This window comes from Trichechus manatus, unplaced genomic scaffold, assembly GCF_000243295.1.
Source record: "Trichechus manatus latirostris isolate Lorelei unplaced genomic scaffold, TriManLat1.0 scaffold00130, whole genome shotgun sequence".
Lineage (NCBI taxonomy): Eukaryota > Metazoa > Chordata > Mammalia > Sirenia > Trichechidae > Trichechus > Trichechus manatus.
The window spans coordinates 991,544-1,015,321 of NW_004444066.1; the positions used below are offsets into that span (position 1 = coordinate 991,544).

Below are 23,778 nucleotides of genomic sequence, written 5' to 3' on the forward strand. Positions count from 1 at the left end.
CCTTCCCATTGGAGCAGGCAGGCCCCTGGCACACCTGGCTATGGATGGTTATGTGGGACCCACAGTGCAGCTGCCAAGGGCAGGGATAGAGCGAAGACCAGTGCAATCTGTCTCTCTCTCTGTGTTCTTGCTTCTGTCTCTTTCTGTCTCCATCACTGTGTGTTTCTGTGCATCCTCTCTCTCTGTCTCCCTGTGGCTTTGTCTCTCTCTGCCTCTCTCATTCCAGTCTCTTTGTCTCCCTCTCAGACAGGCTCTGCTGTGTAACCTCAGGAAAACTTCTTCCCCTCTTAGAGCCTCAGTTTCCCCGTCTGGACACTGGGAGTGGGGATTCGATGGTCCCCAAGGACCTTCGCAGCCTTGCTGCTCTATGGGGCCGGCCCCTCTCCCCCTGGGCCTCCTTGTGCTGCTCTGGGCTGAGTAAAGGGGGCCAGGCATGGGGGGATGGCCCCCCCCACATTCCACAGCCCTGACTCCCCCGCTTCCCTTCCCACTGCCGCCTTCATTTCCTGTTGTGCTTGCGGAGCTGCAGGAGTTCACTGGGTTCTGGGTTGCCCCCTCCTTCTCCCCCAGGCCTTTCATCACACTTTCCCAAATATTTGTCCTGGCAGATAAGAGCCTGGTATTGGAGCTGTCACCCGGAGGACGGAGGATGGGCTGTCAGAGCTGGCAGGCCCCTGGATATCATCCAGCCCAACCTCCACCACCCCCACTGTATATTCAGGGAAACTAAGGCCCAGAGAGGGAGCCAAAGCAGGGTCCAGGCTGAGGTCTGTGGGGAGGTAACAGGGCCTGTGGTCATGAGTGCCGTTTCAGCCTTAAGATGTGTGTGACTTTTGACTCCAGTCCCATGGACACAGAGGCTGGGTGGCTCTGCAGGACCCAGGTACTAAGATGGGCCCTGGCGCTGCCTCTGCCAGCCCTGGGCCCTGACCGCTGTTTAACTCTGCAGGACATCATGAAGCCTCCAGGTGTGGTGCCAGCAACAGTCCTCAAAGGTGGGTAGGCTGGGGGCAGGGGAAGGGGCCCCGGGGGAGCCGCTCAGCAGCACCCTGGAGCTGGCAGGGCTAGTGCACACTAGCCCAGGGCATGGGAGCGCAGGAGCATCACTCTGCTTGTGAGCCTCCATTTCCTCTATTTTGAGTGGGTCTCTGTGGAGGCCTCCTTCCATGCCCATCCCTCAGCTCAGATACCTTCAGTGAGCTCCTACTTGTCTGGAGCCATCAGCTCAAATCCTTTGCTTGGCCCTCCATACCCCATAGCACCCACCAACTGTCACCACCTCAGCCCCCAATTGTCACCCCCATCTCTCCTCAGCACTCACAAGTATCAGTGCCTTGTCCTGGTCTGAATGCCGAGCACCCCCTGACGGCCTTCCTGAGTCCCCACCCCCCAGCCCGGACCCCTTGCTAGGCTGGGAGCTCCCAAGCGCTGGCCTGGGCTTCTGATCTCATCCATACCCTTCTCCTCACCCCTGCCCACTACATGCAGTCAGCTCCCAATGACTGGCTGGCTGACCAAGCAATCAAGGACCAGTCAAAGGTCTGCTGGACAGACTGTCAGATTATTTGGCAGGATGTGTGACCAGTGGACTGACCACCCACCCACTTGGACTCTGCCTTATATTCATCACCCTGGAACCCTCCCTGCCGAGGCTGGGGGCTTGACTTCTAAGATCATTCCGCAGGGGATTCCAAGATCATTCAGCAGAGCAAGGGCACCAATCACTTAACAACCCCCCACCCCAGTCCCCAGGGGCCTCAGCATCTCTCCTGCAACAGTCTGTCCCCCATGCTGTGTTATCTGAGGCCCCTGAACAGGGCCACCTCTGGGCTCTGGGCTCTGGGAAGAACCTGTGCAGCTGCAGGGAAAAGGTTCAGAAAGTGACCTGGGAAGTAATTCAGGAACTAGAGGCCTGGGAATTGCTTCCTGAGGATTTCCTGATGCCTTCTCATGCCCACGGTCTGCACACAGCACTTCTAAAGGATTCAGAGGCTAAGGGGTCTAAGGAGACTGAGATCGGGAGTCCAGGGAGGCCAGACGAGTCTCTGGGGGCTGACACTGGGCGATCAGGCTTCAGGGCTATGAGGGGAGCGTTGCAGTCTGTTTTGGATAAGAGGGCTCTGCAAGGCTTGGGTCTGGACATATATGACCTCTCCCCAGGCTCAGCTCTGGAGAGAGGTCCTGAGGCCCCGGTGCCCTGACCTGTGATGCCTCCTCTCCCAAAGGCCAGTTGCTGTTGCTGCCCCTGCTGCTGCTCTTGGGACCACAGGCCTCCCATGGTCTGTTCATCATGCCCCCGGGCCCAGAACTTGTCCTCAATATCTCCAGCACCCTCACTCTGACCTGCTTGGGCTCAGCTCCAGTGGTATGGGAACGGTTGTCCGAGAAGCCCCTGCAGGAAGTGGTCAAGACCCAGGATGGAAACTTCTCCAGCATGCTGATGCTGACCAATGTCACTGGGCTAGACACAGGAGAATACTTTTGCACCTACAATGACTCCCACGGGCTGGAGTCCAGTGAGCGAAAGCGGCTCTACATCTTTGTGCCAGGTAAGGGCCCTTGGCTTGTGTGTCGGCACCCTCATGCCCCTTCTCAACTGCAGGCACCTGGGGGAGGGGTGGGGAGCTCAGAGTGCTTTAGTGACCTCGTGAAGTGCGGTGATCCTAGAAACACAGACGAATCATGGAACCCAGTCAGTCCTGGAGTGTGCTCATTCTATCCCTTGATCTGATATCTGTCCACTCCCCATCAGTCCACCCCATTCCTGGCTCCAGTCTGCTCCTGCTCGGTCCCCATGTCCATTCTCCACACTTCACATACCAGCTGCCCTCAACTTGTAGCTTGTCTTCTTCGAAGGGACTTCTGACAGCATCCTTATTTTGTAGTGGGGAGACTGAGGACCAGAGAGGACAGTACTGGCACAAGATCACACAGTGATTCAGGGGATAGCCAGGTGCCCAGCTTCTCTGACCCTCAGTCTTGGCCCCGCTCCTGGCAGATCCCACCATGGGCTTCCTTCCTATCAACCCTGATGACTCGTTCATCTTTGTCATGGAAGTATCTGAAAAGACAATCCCATGCCGGGTGACAGACCCACAGCTGGTGGTGACACTGCATGAGAAGAAAGTGGACATCCCACTGCCCTTCCCCTATGACCACCAACGTGGCTTCTCTGGTATCTTTGAGGACAAGACCTATGTCTGCAAAACCACCATCGGGGACAGAGAAGTGGATTCTGACACCTATTATGTCTACAGCCTCCAGGGTAAGCCCTCCTTCTCTTTCTGGCCTAGTGCTCAGCAGAGGCAAGAATACCCCTTCATAGTGGTATAGCTCTTTACAGTTTATAAACTGTGCAACTCCATTTTTGCAATGGACTCTCACTATAGCCTTGGAAAGGAGGTAGTGTTTTCCCCATTTTACAGATGAGGAAACTGAGGCTCAGAGAGAGGATGGAGTTTTTCCAAGGTTGCACCATGCTGAGCGACAGAGCTGGGCTGTATAACATGGTGGGCAAAGGTACAGCTTTTGCAGCCAGTTGGGTTTGAATGCTAGCTGTCTTGCCATCTGAGTGATTTTGCAGAAGGCACATCATGTCTCTGGGCCTTCTTCTTCCTCTGTAAATGGGAGTAATAATGGCGGCCTACCTCAAAGGATTATTGTGGAGATTAATTAAAACAAAAGATGGTATGTACTCAATAAATGTCAGTTGCATAAGGGCAGGGATTTTGTCTGTTGTGCTCACTGCTGTAGCTCCTGTGCTTAGAATAGTACTTGACTTATAGTAAGTAGGTGACCAGTAAATATTTATTGAATGAATGTATCTTCCACACCAGCCATTCCTTCCCTCTTTTGACCCCACCCCATCCCCAAGCTGAAGTGCTGGTGGCTGGTGGCAAACTCCCCAGGCCTAAGCCAATCTCTTTCCACCAGTGTCATCCATCAATGTCTCGGTGAATGCAGTGCAGACTGTGGTCCGCCAGGGCGAGAACATCACCGTCATGTGCATTGTGACCGGAAGCGAGGTTGTCAGCTTTGGGTGGACATACCCTCGCATGGAGGTAATGTCGGGCCAGAGGTTGGAGGAGTGGCTAGGCAGGGATGGACATCTGGGCTTGCAGCCTGACTTCCTGGAGAGCCCTCCTGATTTGGGGGGCCTATCCCACCTGTCCCTCCAGAGTGGGCGGCTGGTGGAGCCAGTGACGGACTTCCTCTTTGATGTGCCCTCCCACATCCGCTCCATCTTGCACATCTCCAACGCCGAGCTGGGCGACTCAGGGACTTACCTCTGCAATGTGTTGGAGAGTGTGAACGAGCGTCAGGATGAAAAGGCCATCAATATCACTGTGGTCGGTGTGTACCTTGGGCTCAGCCCCAGCCCCCAATCTAAGGTGGACCCAGACCAGACCCTGTCACAGTCCCAGGGTAATGTCAGTTGCATCCCAGGCCAGTGCCAACCAACGCCCAGTGTCAGCCCCAAATCCAACCCTAATTCCAGTCTAGATTCCCCGCCTATTCCCAACTCCAGCTCCTATCCGATTTCAAATTCCAACCACCGTCCCGCTTCCAGGCAGCCCCATTTCCAAATTCAACCTCAGTGCTAGTCCCAGGCTGCAACTCACCTCAGCCACAATCCCCAGCCAGAACACGCCCATTGTTGTAGATGAAAACTGCAACGGCAGTCCCAACCCCAAATGTAGCCGCAGCACCAATATCAGCTCCACATTCACCCATGCTCCAGACCAAGTCCCAACTTCAACCCCAGCTCTGAAGACTCCATCGCGGGTTCGGGTCCTACAGCCTGAAGCCCCGCCCCCATAAGACTGGATTCCTTTGGAGTTCGATTGATGCCCGCCTCCCCCTCCAGAAGGCACCGTCCCATTGGTGGCAGGACATAGTCCCGCCCCGGGCCCCGCCCCTGACAGCCGCCTCTTGCAGAGAGCGGCTATCTGCGGCTGCTGGAAGAGCTGGACCCTGTACAATTCGCGGATCTGCACCGGAGCCGCACACTGCGGGTGGTGTTCGAGGCCTACCCACCGCCCACGGTCATGTGGTTCAAGGACAACCGCACCCTGGGTGACACCAGCACTGGCGAGATCTCCCTGTCCATGCGCAATGTGTCCGAGACCCGGTGAGCAGCCGCCTGCCCACTTGATTCTTGAAGTTATTGCTCTCTGCAGCCGCCAGGCATCCCACGGCCTTCAACAAACCTGACCCCGCCTTTCCTGAGAGCCTATTACAAGCCACGTGTTGGGCAAGGCGCTGGGCATGCCACAGAGACCAGAGCAGATGCAGTCCATCCCTCCCTGGCTTTCTGGTCTAGTAGGGAAAACAAACAGAGTCAGATGATCGCCCAGATGTTTAATTACCCTTGTGATGGGTGGAGCCAGCAAGGGGGCAGCCAAGGAGAAGGAGGCTGGATGATTGGTGAGGAGGGTGCCAGGCAGGCCACGGCCACATCTAGATGATAGCCCTGAGGCTAGAGAGAAGCAGCCAGACATAGGGTACAGTATGGTAGGATAAAGCGGTGTTAGGACTTTCTGAGGGGATGAGATGTGGACAGGGCAGTCCTCCCTCTTGGCTCATGGAGTTGCCCTTGGGTATGGACTCAGGAGACTATGGGTTTGAGATCTGGTGCTGCTACTGACACCCATGTGACCTTGGCACCCTTCCCCTCCCTGGGCCTTGCTTTCCTGTCTGTACAATGAGGGCGGGGAGGACTGTTAGGGCACTTCCAATTCTGACAGCCGGGTCTCCTGGCCTGTCCTACTTCCCAGGTACATATCAGAACTGACACTGGTGCGGGTGAAGGTGGCCGAGGCTGGCCGCTACACCATGCAGGCCTTCCATGAGGACGCTGAGGCCCAGCTCTCCTTCCAGCTGCAGGTCAACGGTGAGGAGCCCACCCACTCACTTCTCTGCCCCTGCCCCTCCCTGCCCCCATTCCTCTTCTCATCCTGCGCTGTCCAACCCCCTCACAGGAGGAGCAAGAGAGGGAGCCCAGACTCAGGACACTGGGTTCTAGGCCCAGCTCTGACACTGACACACTGCTGTGGGACCCTGGCATGCCCTCCTCTGGGCTCCAGTTTCCCCATCTGAACATGGAGGCTGTCGGGCAAGACTGGTGTTTCCAAAACCTCGGGCTTGCATGTAGCACTACCACAGTTTTTCCATCTCACATACTATTTACTCTATACTATTAATTCGATAGATGTTTACTGAGAGACTACAATATGCCAGTCCTGTTCAAGATTTTTGAGGCCCTGCCTTTGTGCAGCTTGAGTCTAGTGGGGGGAGACAAGCATGAAACAATAGGGATGGGGACCAACAAATTCCATGGAAAATAATGAGTGCTGTAGAAGAAATAAAAAGTAGGGCAGGAAGGATAGAGAGTGCTAGGGCAGGCAGGTGTTGAGTGTTGCAATTTTAAATAGGGTGGTCAGGGTTGGCCTCACTGAGATGGCATTTGGGTGACAACTTGAGGAAGTGAGGGCATTAGCCAAGTGGGTATTTGAGAGAAGGGCATCCCAGGCAGTGCAAAATCAAAACCAAACCCATTGCCGTTCAGTTGATTCGGACTCTAGCAACCCTATATGACAGACTAGAACTGCCCCATATGGTTTCCAAGGAGCGGCTGGTGGATTCAAACTGCCGACCTTTTGGTTAGCTGCCGAGTTCTTAACCACTGTGCTACCAAGGCTTTTGACCGTGCAAAGGCAGGAGTAAATGTTGGAAGAATGGCAGAAAGGCCAGTGTGGCTGGAACGGACTGAGGCGGAGAGTAGTGGGAGATGAGATCAGGTAGTTAGGGGTGTTGGGGGCAGTAGAAGTTTGACTTTTACCGAATGAAAAGAACAGCCATTGCAGGGTTTTGAGCGGGAGGAGTGACATGATAATGGCTTAATGTTTTGTCAATTGACTTTCTAAAAATAAGTTTATTTTGAAAGAAAAAATTTAATCTCACAATTGTAAATAGAAAATCAGCATCACATGTCATAAATATAAAGTAACCACTAAAATAAACTCAGAGAAAACAAAGTAATGTTACTAAATTCTAGCTCCATGCTCTTGCTTGCCCAGGGCTCTGGGCTTGAGGCCGGCTTTCTCTTTGGTAAAAGGGAAGATTAGCAAGTCTCAGAGAGGTGTTAAAGACTGGACTAGCATCCTACTGAGGCTTTCCCTTTGAAGTAAGCAGAAGGGGAATCCGTCCGTTTTCACACCGTGATTCCTGGTATTTAATGTTCACCTGCGGTCTACAGCACGCCCCCTCTCCCCCAAGAGACTCTGGGCCAGGTCTTTCAGGAGGACCTTTCCCGTCTTTCCCACTGACTGTCTATTCCGACAACCCACCCCTACTCCTCTGCCTGATCCTGTCCCTTCTCCACACAGTCCCTGTCCGTGTGCTAGAGCTGAGCGAGAGCCACCCAGCCAGCGGGGAGCAGACAGTCCGCTGTCGTGGTCGGGGCATGCCCCAGCCACACCTCACCTGGTCTACCTGCAGTGACCTCAAGAGGTGAGTGGACCTCAGGCTTCAGTTTCCCAGGGCACCCATAGCTGGCTAGGAGGACCCAGTGAATGTCCCCTAGTCCATCCCCTTCCTCTGGGCACATTGTTCCAGGCTAAAGCCACATCTAGAAGGCAGCCTACCACCTCCATGAAGCTCTGCATGACCTAAAGTGTCCCTTTTCCTTACCTTGACCTCTGAGCTACCCTCAACCCAGCACAGTGAGTGTATGTGTCCCCGAGACCTCACCCACCCAGTAGATCTGCTCTGGACTCCTGGTTAGGGCAGATTCTAACGTAGTGGGCAGAGGCAGAGTTGAGTTCAGGGTCTACCTCTACCCGCCTTCACTGTGTGACTCCGAGCAAGTAATTTAACATCTCTGTGCCCCAGTCTGCAAGTCTAGCAAATGAGAGGAATGGATTTTGCAATTCAGTCTTCAGTTCTGGAGTGGGAGCATCACCTGCTGGTCAATTGAGGGACTGCAGGAGGAAACAGCTCAGGACCAGGCAGTGGGTAGTAGCAGTAACTGGCCACGCCCTAGCCCTTCCTACCACCATCCTGTGGCAAGGCCTGCTTTTGACCTCAGTTTCCCCGTCTGCAAAAGAGAAGGGGCTGGAAGGTGCCGGGCTGGCTTTTCTGGCAGGTGTCCACGCGAGCTGCCACCCACACCCCTGGGGAACAGTTCCGAGGAGGAGAGCCAGCTGGAGACTAACGTGACATATTGGGCAGAAGAGCAGGAGTTCGAGGTGGTGAGCACGCTGCGCCTGCAACGCGTGGATCAGCCGCTGTCCGTGCGCTGCACGCTGCGCAACCTGCTGGGCTACGATGCACAGGAGGTCACCGTGGTGCCACACTGTGAGTCCGCCAGCCTTGGCGGCCCCTGACAACCCCTCAGCCCCACCCTGTCCCCTCATATTTGGGACTATTCCCATACACCCACAGCGGGTGAAGAGAGTCAGTATGCCCATGGGTGCCCAGGAGCATGTGAAATACACCAGAACATCTCTAAGCATGTACAAGCATGTGCAATATCAGTACATGTGTACATCCACTGTACATGCACAGGTATATGCTTATAAACCCTGTATGTGACTAGCACTGTCTGCTTAAGTGTTGGGTAAACTTTGTATATGTTGTAAGTCATGTACGTGAGGATGCTTGATCCATGGATACGGGTGCAAACCCTCCACGTGTAGATTTGTAAACCATGTACGGAGAATGCCCAATTCCCAGATACATGTGTAAAGCTAGAGTCTACGTCTGTAAGCATGTACTCAAACATGCACCATCCCTGTCCATGTGTGTAAATTCATCCAGTGTATGTCTGTAAACTGCATACACGAGCATGCCCAATCCCCAGACATGTATATAAACCCCCAGAGTGTACGTCTGGATGCATATGCACACGGGTGCACGGTCCCTATACACATGTGCAAACAAAGCTATGCCCTCTGTGTGCATATATGTGTGCATGTAAAATTCCTGTGCATGTGTGCAAACTGGTATAGTACATGTCTGTAAGTATATAATTGTAAGCACACCTGTCTGTAAAAGTGTGCAAACGCAAGTCCCGTACACTTACACATGTCTGTTAGTAGATACATGTACGTGCATACTTCTGGTACATATAAACAGTGCCTCCCAGTGCCCAGGTGCTTTTGCATATTTCCCTGCCCATCCCTGTGCATTCAGGTAACCTCTATGCAGGTCCTTCATTTATTCATCCGTTTCTTCATTTAATATATAGTTAAAGGGACCCAACTTCTCAGTGGAGGTATAGAGACGAAAAGGCCCAGTCCTGCCTGCACTCCTAGGATTCACAGTCCAGTAGTCCCGAGAGAGGAGGCAGAGAAGGAACTAGGCATCCCACTCTGGGGATCAGCAATTTGTGGGGAAAGTCTGGAGGATGGACGGGCCTCACACCTGGCTGTGGGATTCAGGAAGGTGTCCTGGAAAAAGGAAACTTCAGGTTATAATCTGAAAGATAACTAGGAGTCAGCCTGGTGAGGAATAGTGGTCCAGTCAGAGGGAACAGCCTGTGCAAAGGCCCAGAGGCCAGGTGGTCTCAGAGAAATGAAAGGAATTCAGTCTGGCTGGAGCTTAGAATATGTGTGTGTTTTGGGAGTGGGGTAGAAGAGATAAAGGGGAGGGGAGTGGTAAGGGATGGTGCTAGAGAGGTAGGCAGAAAGCAGATCAAGCAGGGCCTCGAAGACCATGTAAAGCATAATGGACACACTGGTGTGTACACGCAGGCAGGCCCACGGGCTTGTGCATGCATATGTCTGTCTGCATGTGTGCAAACACGTGTAAGCACACATTACACTGCATCTAGATCTCTTTGTACCCACCCCTGCCCCCCTGCCCTGCCCTCTGGTAGGATGGGGTGGGATTTTTTAATACCTTTATCTCACCTATAAGGAGCCCTGGTGACACAGTGGTTAAAGTGCTCGGCTGCTAACCAAAAGGTCAGTGGTTCAAACCCCCTAGCTGCACCATGGAAGAAAAATGTAGTGGTCTGCTTCCATAAAGATTACAACCTGAGAAACACTATAGGGCAGTTCTACTCTGTCCTATAGGGTCACTGTGAGTCAGAATCGACTGGATGCAACGGGTTCGGGGTTTTTTGTTGTTGTTTGGTTTGATTTCACCCATCCTCCCACATATGCACACATATGCCTGAGCAAGTGGGCCTCTGGCAACAGGGGTGGGACAGCCTGAGCAACAGACCAGCTCTGACCAAAGGCAGAAGTAAAGCTTTCAGGTGCTGCCTGAGGGGGAGGCCATGCACCAGCCCACCTGGCACTGGGACGCTGGATTGAGAGCCCCTCTTTTAGCCAGAGATGGCTCCCTACAGCCAGGAAGATGTGGGCTTCCTTCCCACGACCAGGGAGAGGAGTGAGGTTGGTCTGGAGCCCTGAGGAGGAGGGGTAGGGAAGAGACCCCACGGAGAAGGAGGAACAGGGCTCCCTTGGGCGCAGAAAAGGGCAGATGGGGGACAGAGGAGGAGGGGAGTAAGTCCTCTGGGGAATGTGTCGGTGGCCAGTGGGGCAGAGCAGAGGAGGCAGATGAGGGTCTGGCCTGGGTGGGTGTGGGGGTCTAGCAGGCAGCTCAGGAAGTGGGAGGAAATGGGATGCTGGGCAGCAGAGAGGCTGAGGCCTTGGAGATGGAGGAGACTGAAGACTTGGGCCCAATGTTAGCTCCACTTGGTTACCACCGTTCCCTGGGGGATGCACTTTAGAGCCACTGTCACTACTTCTTTGACCTCACCTGGGGAATCAGAGTGAGACTGGGTGGGGGGGTGGTGGCGGGGGGAAACAGGCTCTCTTCTGCAGTCTGGATTTCTCAGCCTATTGGGGGCTAATCTTACTGCTCCCTCAGTGCCCAGTCACTCCGTCCCTTGGTCAGTCACTCAGGCATGGAACATAGAGCCCTGTTCTAGCTATGATGGTCCCAGCGAGGGCATGGTTCAGAGGAGAGGTGAGCCACAGCCCAGCTCTCGGGGGGCTGATGGTCTAACAGGGGCTCTAGAGAATGGAGCTAGGGCAGACAGGCCTGACTGACCCAGCGAGGGCAGAAGGGTTATGGGGGCTGATAGAGATCTGAGCTGGGGGCAGTTCATGAGGGGTATTTGCAGGAGACGATGCAGAGAGGAGAGTCTGACATCATGGCCGTTTGGGGTGGGGCTTCTGTTCCACGCAGGATGGGCAGAGAGGGATTTGTGGTGCCAGAGGTGGCAGGGGGAGGGCAGCTGCCAAGGACCCTGTTTGCTTAGGGCCTGTTCTCTTCTCTGCCTCCAGCACTGCCCTTCAAGGTGGTGGTGATCTCGGCCATCCTGGCCCTAGTGGTCCTCACTGTCATCTCCCTCATCATCCTCATCATGCTCTGGCAGAAGGTAAGCCTCTCCTTGCCTATGGGGTGCAGGTTGGCATACTATTTGCATGGACTTCCAGCCCTCTGTGAATGCTGCATGACCTGGCCATGTCTGGGGCCCACACAGAGCCCTGCTGTAGAGTGACTCTGGGTGTCTGAGCTACCTCCCTCCAGCAGCCTGGGCGACTCTGGCCTGGTCCAGGCCACCCTGCCTATCCCAGGGCACGGGACCTTTGGAGTGTACTACATGGGCTTCAGGATTCTTCCAGTTCTCACCCACAGACACTCCCATGATTCCACTGAAATGCATTCTGAGCCTATTAATCTATCATTTCAATGTTCTGTTCTGGGATTTCACCATCCTGTGATTCCTGAATGATGAGTGCAACACTTCATGATTCCTTCATTCTAAGACTTACAGTTCTGGGATTCCAACCTCCTATGATATCAACACTCTTAGGTTACATCTTTCTCAGATTTCTGCTGTGACTCAAACCCAACACCAGGAGGGGCCCACCTCCAGCAGAGTGTCCCTGCCTCATGTCACTGTCCTTTGCTCTGAGGAGCAGCTGAGGCTCTGGCAGTAGCTGGTGAGGAGGTTCTGATGAACCAGGCTCTCAACTGTCAGATGCTTCTCAGCCTGTCAAGTCTTGAAGGCTCCTCTGCCACCTCCCAGCCAGGGCCCCTTAGTGCCTGTTCCCTCTGAGCTCACGAAGGCCTTGGCTCTGTTACTAACTTGCTGTGTGACTTTAGACATGCTTCTGCCCCTCTCTGGGCCTCAGGGACACCTGCCCATCTGTTCTGTAAGGAATTGGATCTAGTGGGTCTCAAGGTCCAGACTTCCCCCTAATGATCCATCTCCAATCTCGGGCCTGCAGAAGCCACGTTATGAGATCCGCTGGAAGGTGATCGAGTCAGTGAGCTCCGATGGACATGAGTACATCTACGTGGACCCCATGCAGCTGCCCTACGACTCCACATGGGAGCTGCCGCGGGACCAGCTCGTGCTTGGTCAGTCCAGGGAGGCCCCACGTGGCAGTCTGGGGACTCGAGGCAGGAGGGAAGACACTCGGGTCTAGTCCCAGCCTTGTCATGATTAGCTTCGAGAACTAAGGCTGATGTCTGCCTTCTCTAGGCCTCAATCTCCCCATCTGTACAATGGGATGGATGAGGTCCTCCAGGGACCACCCAGCATTAAGGTCCTATGACCCTGCACCTCTGTGAGATGGAACCCTCACCTTCAAATGGGGCGAGAGAGGACGTATTAATTGAGGACAGGAGGAGTGCTTGGTTAGCTGGGGTGGCTGAGGGGCAGCAGAGGAGCTGTGCTTGTCTGGGGAGGGAGGCTGGCTTCCAGGGACTAAAGATGGGGCAGAAAGTAGGCAGGACTTAGATGGCACACCAGAAAGACTAGAAAGCATTGTGATTTCAGGAGCCTCCTTGTAGGGGAATGTTTTAAGTCCAGGGTGGTTTGAGGGATGCCTGGGTTGACCTCAGAAGGTGGTTTTCCCACCCTTGGGTGGGAAGAGTAGGGGATGCAGCTTCCTGGTGGGCTGGGAGCTGAGAGACTGCCTCCACCCCAGGACGCACCCTCGGCTCTGGGGCCTTTGGGCAGGTGGTGGAGGCCACGGCACATGGCCTGAGCCATTCTCAGGCCACGATGAAGGTGGCTGTCAAGATGCTGAAATGTGAGTGCTGAGACCCTGCTCCCTCCCCTCACCTGTGGGTCCCCACCTCTCCCCTGCCCTCCCCAAATGAACAGACACTCCCAAAGCAGGCCTGATTTCAGATATTCTTGGCGCCAGAAAGACAGTGCCTCACCCTGGCGTCTTTTTCCCTCCTTCTTCCTCCTCCCTTCCCCCACCTCCCTCCCACCCTCACTCCCTTCTCCCACATGTGGATCCTCACAATCCTAGGCTGGCTGGGTCTTACAGCACAGGGTAGGGTAGAAGAGCCAGAGTAGACTCCAGTGGGGCCTCCATGGGGCCTCAGTGAGAGGCCCTGCCTGAGGCTCCCCCTCCCCTCAGCCACAGCCCGTAGCAGTGAGAAGCAGGCCCTCATGTCGGAGCTGAAGATCATGAGTCATCTGGGGCCCCACCTGAACGTGGTCAACCTGCTGGGGGCCTGCACCAAAGGAGGTACAAAACCCACTGCCCCAGAGGACTCTGGCAAAATGCCTGGTGGGCATGGCCTGGCCCCTCCCTGCCCTCTCCTCAGTCCCAAGGCCAACAGGACGCTCCAGCTGGAGGTACATCCATCCTGTCCTTCCCAGTGCCCTCAGGTCACAGACCCAGATGGGCATGGAATTTAGAAACTAGTGAAACTAAAAAAAACAAAAAAACCAAACTCACTGCCCTCGAGTCAATTCCGACTCATAGCGACCTTATAGGACAGAGTAGAACTCCCCCATAGGATTTCCATGGAGCGGCTGGTGGGTTCGAACTGCCCACCTTTTGGTTAGCAGCCGAACGCTTAGCCATGCCAGTGTGCGCACACTGAGGATCACCTGTATGCTAACCTAGGAACGCTTTTCTTCAAACCATGCAATCAAGTTGCTCCTGCCAGCTGTGTTTACTGGAAGAGTAATCTGACTTCAGGTTAGGCTGCAGAACATGTTATTGCGGTTTTGCAGCTGGTTATTGTGTGATTTGGGGATTTTCTTCCGTATTGTGCAGCCAACACAAAATACAGAAGTACATTTGCATGCATAGGACAATTTGTGTCTGCAATGACCACCAATTTCAAAATTTTTGTTTTCATTGATAGTTTCAAGCTCCAGCTGGTTGGCTTTCAGAAAATATATTTGGATTTAAAAAGTACACTGATAATAATAAGTCATTGCTTTTATCTGCTTTATATAGTGGGCTCCAAGACAAGCTTTAGTTTAAAAAAAATATCAATAAAAGCTAAATATTAATAACAGTGTGTGCTTGCAAGGTGCCAGGCACTGAGCTGAGCTGACAAAGGTGTTATCTTGTTAGTCCTCACAACAGCCCCAGGAGATGGGTATTATTAGCCCCACTTAACAGATGGGAAAGTTAAGGCTCAGGGAGACTAAGTACTTTGCTCATGGTTGCAGAGGCAGGGAAAAAACAGTCTGGCTGGTGCCAAGACCTCTTACCATCATACCAAACTGCCTCTCCCACATCCAGGCTGTGATTAGCCTTGTTGGGTAGTCCGAGACCCACCCCCACCTCCGGGGACCATCCCTGAGCTTGTCCCTCCGCAGGACCCATCTACATCATCACTGAGTACTGCCGCTATGGCGACCTGGTGGACTACCTGCACCGCAACAAGCACACCTTCCTGCAACACTGCTCCGACAAGCGCCACCCACCCAGCGCTGAGCTCTACAGCAATGCCCTGCCCATCGGGCTCCCTCTGCCCAGGTACCAGAAGGGAGGTCAGACACCTGAATCTTTGGGGGAACTTGAAGAGCACCGGCTCACTCCTCATAGTCCAGGAGAGGAAACTGAGGCTGGGGAGGAGCAGCACTGCTCCTGGAGCCAGGACTGTTGCACAAGTCAGTCCTAGACCTGGGGGCTTGGCCACCCCAGGCTAGAGGATAACAATAAGGGCAATGATAATAGTGGTGGGATCAGCTGCTACTACTGGCCGCCCACAGTATGCCTGGCCCCAGCACTTGGCAGACATGGCCTCCTCGAGTCCTCACGCCTTCCCTGTGTTGTGGATGTCTTCCTCCCCTGAGCCACTTCTGTCCCAGGGCACATGGGAGTCAGAGGCAGTGGAGGGAAGAAGGCCAGGCTCCCACTCACACCCCTACCTGCACTCCACGCCAGCCTCCCTCTTCAGTGCCCCCACCCCATGCCCCTCAGGCAACTCAATTCCCCTCTTCTTTCCAAAAATAACATTTCTTGTTTCTTCTGCTGATTACAAAAGCAATATGTGTGTATTGCAGAGACAAGAGAAAGTTCAGAAACGCATACAGAAGACAGTAAAGCTCATCCCCGTCCTCCCCAACATTCTGGTCTATTTCCTTCCAGTCTTTTTTCTACCCACAGAGACACATGTGCATGTAGTGGTGCAGCTCTTTCGGGAGCTGATGCAGCAGGCAGGGGTATTAAGGCAGCCTGGTGCTGCCCACAGTGGGTTGTGGTCAGGCACTCACGGGGCATCATGGCCAGGTGGTGCGGAGAAGCCACAGAAAGGAGCCTGTGTTCACACCCATCTCGTGCCTTTGTCCTCAGGTGCTATAATCGCCTCTGAGTGTGAGCTTTCTGGCTTTTATGTCTTCTTGGCAGCCCAGGACCCAGCTCAGGGCCTGACGGGGTTGAAAGGGCTCAACGCATGATCATAACATTGTGACATACTAAAGGAGGGTGGGTGAGTGAGTGAGAGGAAATACATGAGTGACAGGGCCTCACAGGCCCAGGGGTGAGCAGAGGGCCAGGAGGGGAAGGGAAGGGAGAGCCTGTGGCCGCTCCCTTTATGGTGCTTCTCTCACTCCCAGCCATGTGTCCGTGACTGGGGAGAGTGACGGTGGCTACATGGACATGAGCAAGGATGAGTCGGTGGACTACGTACCCATGCTGGACATGAAAGGGGACGTCAAATATGCAGACATCGAGTCCTCTAACTACATGGCCCCTTACGACAACTACGTCCCCTCTGGTCAGTGGATAGTGTTCTCACCTCACACCTGAGCAGTGAGGCATTCTTTTCAAAGCCTTTCACATGCCCAGCCTTGCAACAACCCTGGGAGGAAGGCCTGTTGTGCCCATTTCATAGATGTGGAAACTGAGGCTAGATACCTGCCTAAAGCTGCTGTGTAGGGAGCCCCAATATGAACCCCTGTTCATGGGCCTTGGATTCAGGGGCCTGCACACAGCCCGCAGGGAGGGGAGGAGCTGGGATGGGGAGAGAACCTGGCCACCTGGGGCCTTGGGGAAGAGTGACGTGCTCAGAATAGCCCCTGGCTGGTCTAGTATCCCTGAGAAGCAGGCAGGCAGAGCAAAGGTGGCCCCAGAGCGAATGCCAGAAGCTTTTCTGGCCAATGAGGGCTCTGATAAAGTAGGAAAGGTTAAAGTTAGATATTAGGAATCATTTTCCTTTTCGGGAAGGCTCAGTGGTTCAGTAGCCTTTCAGTCTCCATGAGCCAGAGGGCAGATGACCTGTGGGCCTCGGGAACGTGGGTGACCCTTTGTTCTCCTCTAGCTCCCGAGAGGACATGTCGGGCAACTTTGATCAACGAGTCCCCAGTGCTTAGTTACATGGACCTTGTGGGCTTCAGCTACCAGGTCGCCAATGGCATGGAGTTCCTGGCCTCCAAGAACGTATGTGTGGCCGGGGCAGGATGGGAGTGATGGGAGATGGGTCACTCAGGCAGAGTCCTCCAGTTACATGGTCCCATATGACAACTGTGTCCCCTCTGTTGGTTGGGGACAGCGAGTGCTCTCACACTTGTGTGGCCCTTGGGTCTTTTCCTATGATTGCCCCCAAGGCCTCAGCCCCTCTCCCCCTACCCAGTGTGTCCACCGAGACCTGGCGGCCAGGAACGTGCTGATCTGCGAGGGCAAGCTGGTCAAGATCTGTGACTTCGGCCTGGCTCGTGACATTATGCGAGACTCAAACTATATCTCCAAAGGCAGCGTGAGTACTTTCCCTGGCCCCTGTGGAGTGTCACTGTGGACATCTGAGCCCAGGAACAGAGTCCCTCTGATCAGTGTGACTGAGGCTCATGGAACATCAGCACTGGGCCTCATGTCCTGACCTGCCCAGCTGGGATAGGCCGTGCCTGCCAGGCTGTGCATGGAGGGATGGGAAGCGAAGTGGGGTGGGCAGGCTCAGATATGTTGGTCAGGGCGAGGGGTGGGTGGAAAGGAGGAGCCAGCCAAATGTGTTCTAGTGGTGGCGGTGGGCAGCCCCATGTGCTGGGTGTGGTTGAGGAAGAAACCCAGATGACATGATAAGACATATGAGTAGATCACCGGCAATAGCTGGGATTGATTTGGTTAAAATGTGGCCATCCTGTCCTCCCATTCATCTTCCCACTTTCCAGATGGGGACAATAAATCCCAGAGATGGAGGGGGCATGAGGCTCCCAGAGATCTAAGGGAGCCAGGATGAGAGCTGGGTGGGGCTTTGGTATGTCCCTGTCTCCCCTACCCCACACCCCACCCAACAAAGAGCATCTATTGGGGTCAGGAAGGGGGACCTCTTCTGTGAGGAACCTCAGACTGTGGGGCTTTTTCCCAGGGACAGGAGCTGCATGTCCTCAGCTAGTGAGAGAAGACAGCTGGCTTCCTGTTCCTCTGGGCAGCACTGGGTTGGGTGTGGGAGCTGTGTGCAGCAGAGACTGAGCCCTCACAGGGACTAGGGAGTAAGAAAGAATCAGGGGTGGGAATGTCAGCCCCTCCTGCCACCCCAGGTGCAGGGAGCAAAGGCTGCACCGCCTTGCACTGAGCAGCCGCCCTGACCTCCCGCAGACCTTCCTGCCTCTCAAGTGGATGGCCCCCGAGAGCATCTTCAACAGCCTCTACACCACCCTGAGTGACGTGTGGTCCTTTGGGATCCTGCTCTGGGAGATCTTCACCCTGGGTGCGCTTCCTTCTTCCCCAGCCCTCAACACCTGTGGGCACATCCACCTGACCGATCATACCTCTGCCCTCCTGCCCGCTGGGGCCTGGGGCTGTGGGATGGGTGGGTGCTGGGATGGGGTAAGGGGCTCTGGTTCAAGTCCCTGCTCTGCTACTTTCTTACTACTCTGTGGCCTTAGTGAGGGCCTTGCCCCATCTGAGTATTGAGGGCTTTGCACAGTGGTATCAAAACACCAAGGAGCTCTGGTGGCACAATGGTTAAGCGCTTGGCTGTTAACTGAAAGGTTGGTGGTTCACACCCACCCAGCAGCTTCATGGGAGAATGACCTAACGATCTGCTCACATAAAGATTACAGCCTAGAAAACCCTATGGGCAGTTCTGCTTTATCACATGGGATCACTATGAGCTGGAATCTATTCAATGGCACCTAACAACAAAAATCAAAATGCCCGCCTGTCTTGGTTGTTCTCTGGTTTTCTAATTCTGGGGCAGGTTGCAGTCTCTGTTCAGAGCCCATGAAGGAGCGCACTGTATTAATTTTCGTGGGCTGCCGTAAACAAGTACCACCAACTATGTGGCTTAAAGCAACAGAAATTTATTCTCTCACAGTTATGGAGGCTAGAAGTCCAAAATCAAGGTATCATCAGGGCCATGCTCCCTCCAAAGCCTCTAAGCCTCCTTCCTTGCCTCTTCCAGCTTGTTAACCCCAGGCATTCCTTGGTTTGTGGTGGCATGACTCCAATCTCTGCCTCCCACTTCACATGGCTGTCTTCTCTCTGTATCTGTGTCTCTGTGTCCAGATTTCCCTCTTCTTATAAGGACACAAGTCATAATGGATTTAGGGCCAACCCTGCTCCACAATGACCTCATCTTAAATTGATTATATCTGCAAAGACCTTATTTCCAAATAAGGTCTCATTTGCAGGTTCCAAGTGGACATGAATTCAACCCAGAACACCCACATTTCCTAATGCTGAGGGTCACTACACCCTCACCCCACGCCAGGGCTGGTGTGCCTCTCCCTGTCCTGTAGAAGAGGTACCCTGCCACTTTTCCAACCACCCCATCTCTGCCCCTCCCACAGGTGGCACCCCTTATCCGGAGCTGCCCATGAACGAGCAGTTCTACAATGCCATCAAGCGAGGTTACCGCATGGCCCAGCCTGTCCACGCATCAGACGAGATGTGAGTGGATTCTCACGCATTTGAGAGGAATTTTTGGAGTGTAAACAACAGATATCCAACTCTAACCAGCTTAGATCAAAGATAGACTTATCGGCTTAGAGATCTTGAAAAGTCTAGGTATAGCTGGATCTAGGTGTTCAAATGATGTCATCAGGAATCTCATTTTCTATCCTCGGAATCTGCTTTGCTTTATATTGGCTTCATGTTTGGGCCAGCACTGCCCAGATGGCTGCACCAGCCCCAGCTGTACATCCGTGCTTCTTCCATACGGTCCCAGCGAAAGTCCCAGAGCTGACTTTCATTGGCTCAGCTAAGATCACATGCCCATCCAAATGCCTATTGGCCAGACCTGAGTCATGTGCTCACTGAGGTGTAGTCAACCCCACTGGAACCACAGGATTGGGTTGGAGGGAGGGGTTCCCAAGGGAATATCCAGGTAGAGTAATAGGAGAAGAGACACTGGCAAAAACAGCGCTTATCTCCCACCCTTCCCAGCTCTGTTGTGTTGCTCAACTTGTTCTGAGAGGTAGCAGCCTTCAGCTACCCCACCCCAGCCCTGCCCCCTGCACCCTGAGTCAGAGACCCTGACCCCCTCTGCTGTCTCTCTGCAGCTACGAGATCATGCAGAAGTGCTGGGAAGAGAAGTTTGAGATCCGGCCCCCCTTCTCCCAGCTGGTACTGCTTCTTGAGAGACTGCTGGGCGAGGGCTACAAAAAGGTATTTTGAGGCAGGGGAGGGATGGGGAACAAAGAGTCTGATCCAGAAGTCAGACACTGGGTGTAAGTCCCCCCTTGCCCTCAGTTTCCCTGCTGGTACTAGGAAGGGATGGGCTGGGGCTGTGGTTTTAATTTATTTTTGCAGCTTATTGAAATGAAATCCTATGTGATGGATTGAGCCTACAGCCCCATTTGTTGTGTATTTTTCCACGTGCCTTTGCACCCATGCCAAATCCAGGTGCTCCTCAGAAAGTCTGAACAGCCCCAACTAGGTGACCTCTAGGGGCCTGATCACTAGGAAGCTGTTGCAGGTGCATACGAGGCAAATAGAGCCGGTAGGGTCTTAAACCCTCCTCTGCCTCACAGCAGGGATTAGCGTGAGAAGGAGATACAGATCCATTTGGCACCAAAAAAAAAAAAAACCCTAAAAAAATCAAACCCATTGCCATCAAGTTGATTCTGACTTATAGTGACCCTATAGGACGGAGTAGAACTGCCCCATAGGGTTTCCAAGGAGCACTTGGTGGATTCGAACTGCTGACCTTTTGGTTAGCAGCCATAGCTCTTAACCACTGTGCCGCCAGGGTCTCCCATTTGGCACAAACATAGCCAAACCTGGTCCATCTCTTACCCCCAGCCCCACCCCATGTCCCGCTATGGCTCAGGGGCCAGTGAGAGGAACTGTGAGCATCACCACCTCATAGTGAGGAAAACTGAGGCCCGTTGAAGGAGTTTGAGGCAAAATGAGAGCCCATACCGGTCTGCCGTGAAGTGGAGAGAAGTGTTAGGACCTCGGGTGCTGGTCCACTAACTGCTCCCTCCCTGGGCGACCTGAGCTCACCTTGTCATGTGAGATGCCAGGTGAGCACACAGCTCAGCGTGTGGCCTTGGGTAACTCCTCTCTGGGCACCACACCCATTGCCATTGAGTCAATTTCAGCTCACAGTGACCCATAGGACGGAGTAGACCTGCCCCATGGGGTTTCCACGGCTGTGAATCTTTACGGAAGCAGACTGCCACATCTTTGCCCACTGAGCAGCTGGTGGGTTCGAACCGCAAACCTTTTGGTTAGCAGCTGAGCACTTAACCACTGCACCAACAGGGCTTCTTCTCTGGGCACCAGTTACCTTAGTTATGTAAGGGGAGACGGGCAGGGTTAGAATCTAACCATTATATGGTCCTGGAAGGCATTTCTGGTTCTGACCATCAACGTTTCTCCGGCTCTCTCTGCCCTGCGGAGCAGAAGTACCAGCAGGTGGACGAGGAGTTCCTGAGAAGTGACCACCCAGCCGTCCTTCGCTCCCAAGCCCGTTTGCCGGGATTCCATGGCCTCCACTCCACCCTGGACACTAGCTCCGTCCTCTACACTGCTGTGCAGCCCAACGAGGGTGACAATGACTATATCATTCCCCTGCCTGATCCCAAACCCGAGGTTGCTGATGAGGGGCCATTGGAGGGCTCCCCTAGCCTTGCAAGGTAGCCACCCTGGCCTGGGGCCCAAGGGAGTCGTGTGCATGGTGTATGTGAGTGTATATGTGTGCTGTCAGGCCTGCCTTGGAAGTAGCCAGTTACCTAGGGTAAGTACGTATTCCTGCCAACAAATAGTACTTATTCCTGCTCATTTGACCTATGATGCCCTCAGGTGGAAAGGACAGGCTGGTAAGAGAAAGAATGGGCTGGGACTTATTTGCAAGATAGCGTTTTTCCTTTAAGAGCCCCATAGGCCATCTCTTCTTCCCCAAGGAGAAGGAGAAAACCTACTTAGCACCCTCAGCACCCCACTTGTTATCCTGGGGTCATGGCTAGCCCTGGGTCTGTGGTCCATCCTTCTGCACCAGGCCCTGAGGGCCCCAGGGAGCCTGGCATGGTTGTAGGAGGCAGAGATACCTGTAAGGGCTCAGGCCAGAATTCAGACTGGAAAGGAGATTCATGCTTTGCTTTTTTGCCTCCAGTGTGGGAGGGCTTTGGAGGAAGGCCCAGCTATTGCCTGGGCTTGATGTTCAGACAGGATCTCCCCTTGGCTAGGAGGAAGTGCTCCCCCTGAGGACAGACCCACCCCCAAAACAAGATCCACCCCATGGTGCAGTGGCCAGGCTGGGTTCGAGCGCAGCTCTGCCACTAGCTGCTGTGAGACCTGGGCAGGAGCCTTCTCCTCTTTGAGCCTCAGTTTCTCCCTATGCACTAGGAGCACACAGGACTTTGAAGGCCCTCGAAGGCCCTGAAGGCCCAGCTCTGACTGTTTAAGAAACTCACATTCCAAGACTCCAGCAAGACAGCGTGGAGAGGAGTTAAGCTCAGAGCTCAAACAGCTTGGGGGGTGGATGCTGGCCCTGTTCCGTCCCCTCAGACAAGCTGCTTCACTGCTCAGAAGCTGTTACCTCATCTGTAAAATGAAAACCCTAAGAGCGCTTCTATTTGGGACTTGTTGTGAGGATTAAATGAGATGGTGTACCTTCAGGGGATGGACACTTTGGTCAGGGAGGAAGGAGCTTTGGAGCCAGCTGGACTTGCTCCAAAATCCCAGCTCCAATACTTACCAGCCATGTGATTTCAGGCAATTATGTAACCCCCTGGGCTACCCTTTCCTCACAGAACCTGCCTTGCATGGTTTTTACAAGGATTAAATGAGCAAAAGTGCATAAGGTACATGGCGCAAGGTCAGACATACAAAGTTCTTAACTAACGTTGCTATTATCTTACTGTGGTTCCCTGCCAGCACCTCCCTCCTCACTCACCTGACTTTGCCCTCTAGCTCCACCCTGAATGAAGTCAACACCTCCTCCACCATCTCCTGTGACAGTCCCCTGGAGCCCCAAGAGGAGCCAGAGCTGGAACCTCAGCCCCAGGATGAGCTGGAGCTGGAGCCGGAGCCGGAGCCACGGCCAGAGCAGCCACTGGGTCCAGGCTGCCCAGGGCCTCGGGCTGAGGCAGAGGACAGCTTCCTGTAGGGGCTGGCCCCGACCCTGCCTGCCTGAATCTCCCCCTCTACCTCCCAGCACCCAGCGCCTCCTGGCCTGTCCTGGCCCGGCCTCCTGCCAGGCTGCCCCATCAGCTGCCCTCTTCTGGAAAGCTTCTGCCCCTGGCACGTTGCGCCCCAACCCCAGGGGCTAAGGTGGCAAGAGAACCGCAGGGGCCATGACCAGCCCTCTTCCCCTGGGGAGGCCACATGACTCTGAGCCAGGGTGCCCCCCGGGGCCAGAGTTTCTCCATCTCTAAGAAGGGAAGTTTGGACTTGGTGACCACAATCTGCGATTGTCTCTCTGGCTGGCAAGTGGGGAAACTGGAATCCCTGGGGAGCTTCTTGGGGTTAATGAGGTGGTAAATAACATTTTTCTGTTCAGCCAGCCAGCCCTCAAGGAGATGCAGCCTGTAGGCATCAGTTGATCGATGAGTTTTTCCTCGCACTTTTATCCACCCAAGAGCTGGGGAAGGGGCCTGGCATCTCTTGCTCCTGACTGGGCTGAGGCCAGGACAGTATTGCTTCATCCAGAAGGCACCTCCCCACAATGCCAGTCTCCCCTTTCCCAGGCCCGAGCTGGTCTGGGGCCGTCTGTGCTTAATTAATGCTGTTAATTAATGCTGGGACTGGGCCAAGTATAGGACAATCTGGCCTGTAGCTCCTGCCCATGGCACAACCCCGCCATAGAGAATGCCACTGTCATGTCTTCTGGCCCCATCAGTCCCGGGGTCTTTTCTTTAACACCTTCAGTCTTACTGCACCCACCAGAGTCTCCAGGGCAAGACTGGCCCCATGTCTGTGATGCATGTGTTGCCATGCCTTCGGGAAGTGTCCACATGTGGCCAATATGTGGCCCTGACTTTGCATTGGACCCACTATGAGACCTTGGAGGAATCCCCGGCCCTCTTTGGGCCTTAGTGTCCCGCTTTGAGAAATGAGCATGTTGGACTCATTGACTCCTACTGCTCCACCAGCACTAGCATCCTAG

The 23,778-nt window shown here is 54.1% G+C and overlaps 1 protein-coding gene across 2 annotated transcripts; it reads left to right on the plus strand.

Moving 5' to 3' along the window:
• Nucleotides 1–955: 955 nt before the first annotated feature.
• PDGFRB (platelet derived growth factor receptor beta) lies at nucleotides 956–23,136 on the plus strand. Of its 2 annotated transcripts, XM_004384898.1 has the most exons (22): nucleotides 956–995; nucleotides 2,226–2,549; nucleotides 2,999–3,265; nucleotides 3,934–4,061; nucleotides 4,179–4,353; nucleotides 4,939–5,131; nucleotides 5,778–5,893; nucleotides 7,389–7,512; nucleotides 8,147–8,358; nucleotides 11,301–11,395; nucleotides 12,252–12,384; nucleotides 12,957–13,061; nucleotides 13,401–13,511; nucleotides 14,603–14,762; nucleotides 15,845–16,005; nucleotides 16,549–16,667; nucleotides 16,861–16,983; nucleotides 17,820–17,931; nucleotides 19,016–19,115; nucleotides 19,727–19,832; nucleotides 21,075–21,307; nucleotides 22,584–23,136. In XM_004384898.1, the coding sequence occupies exons 1-22, from the start codon at nucleotides 956–958 to the stop codon at nucleotides 22,777–22,779; spliced, it is 3,333 nt and encodes a 1,110-aa protein (XP_004384955.1). In that variant the 3' UTR covers nucleotides 22,780–23,136. The 2 variants fall into 2 exon arrangements, with proteins under 2 accessions (XP_004384955.1, XP_012413454.1); XM_012558000.1 differs by lacking the exon at nucleotides 956–995 and having other exon boundaries at nucleotides 2,999–3,305; nucleotides 22,584–22,813.
• The last annotated feature ends 642 nt before the right edge of the window (nucleotides 23,137–23,778 follow it).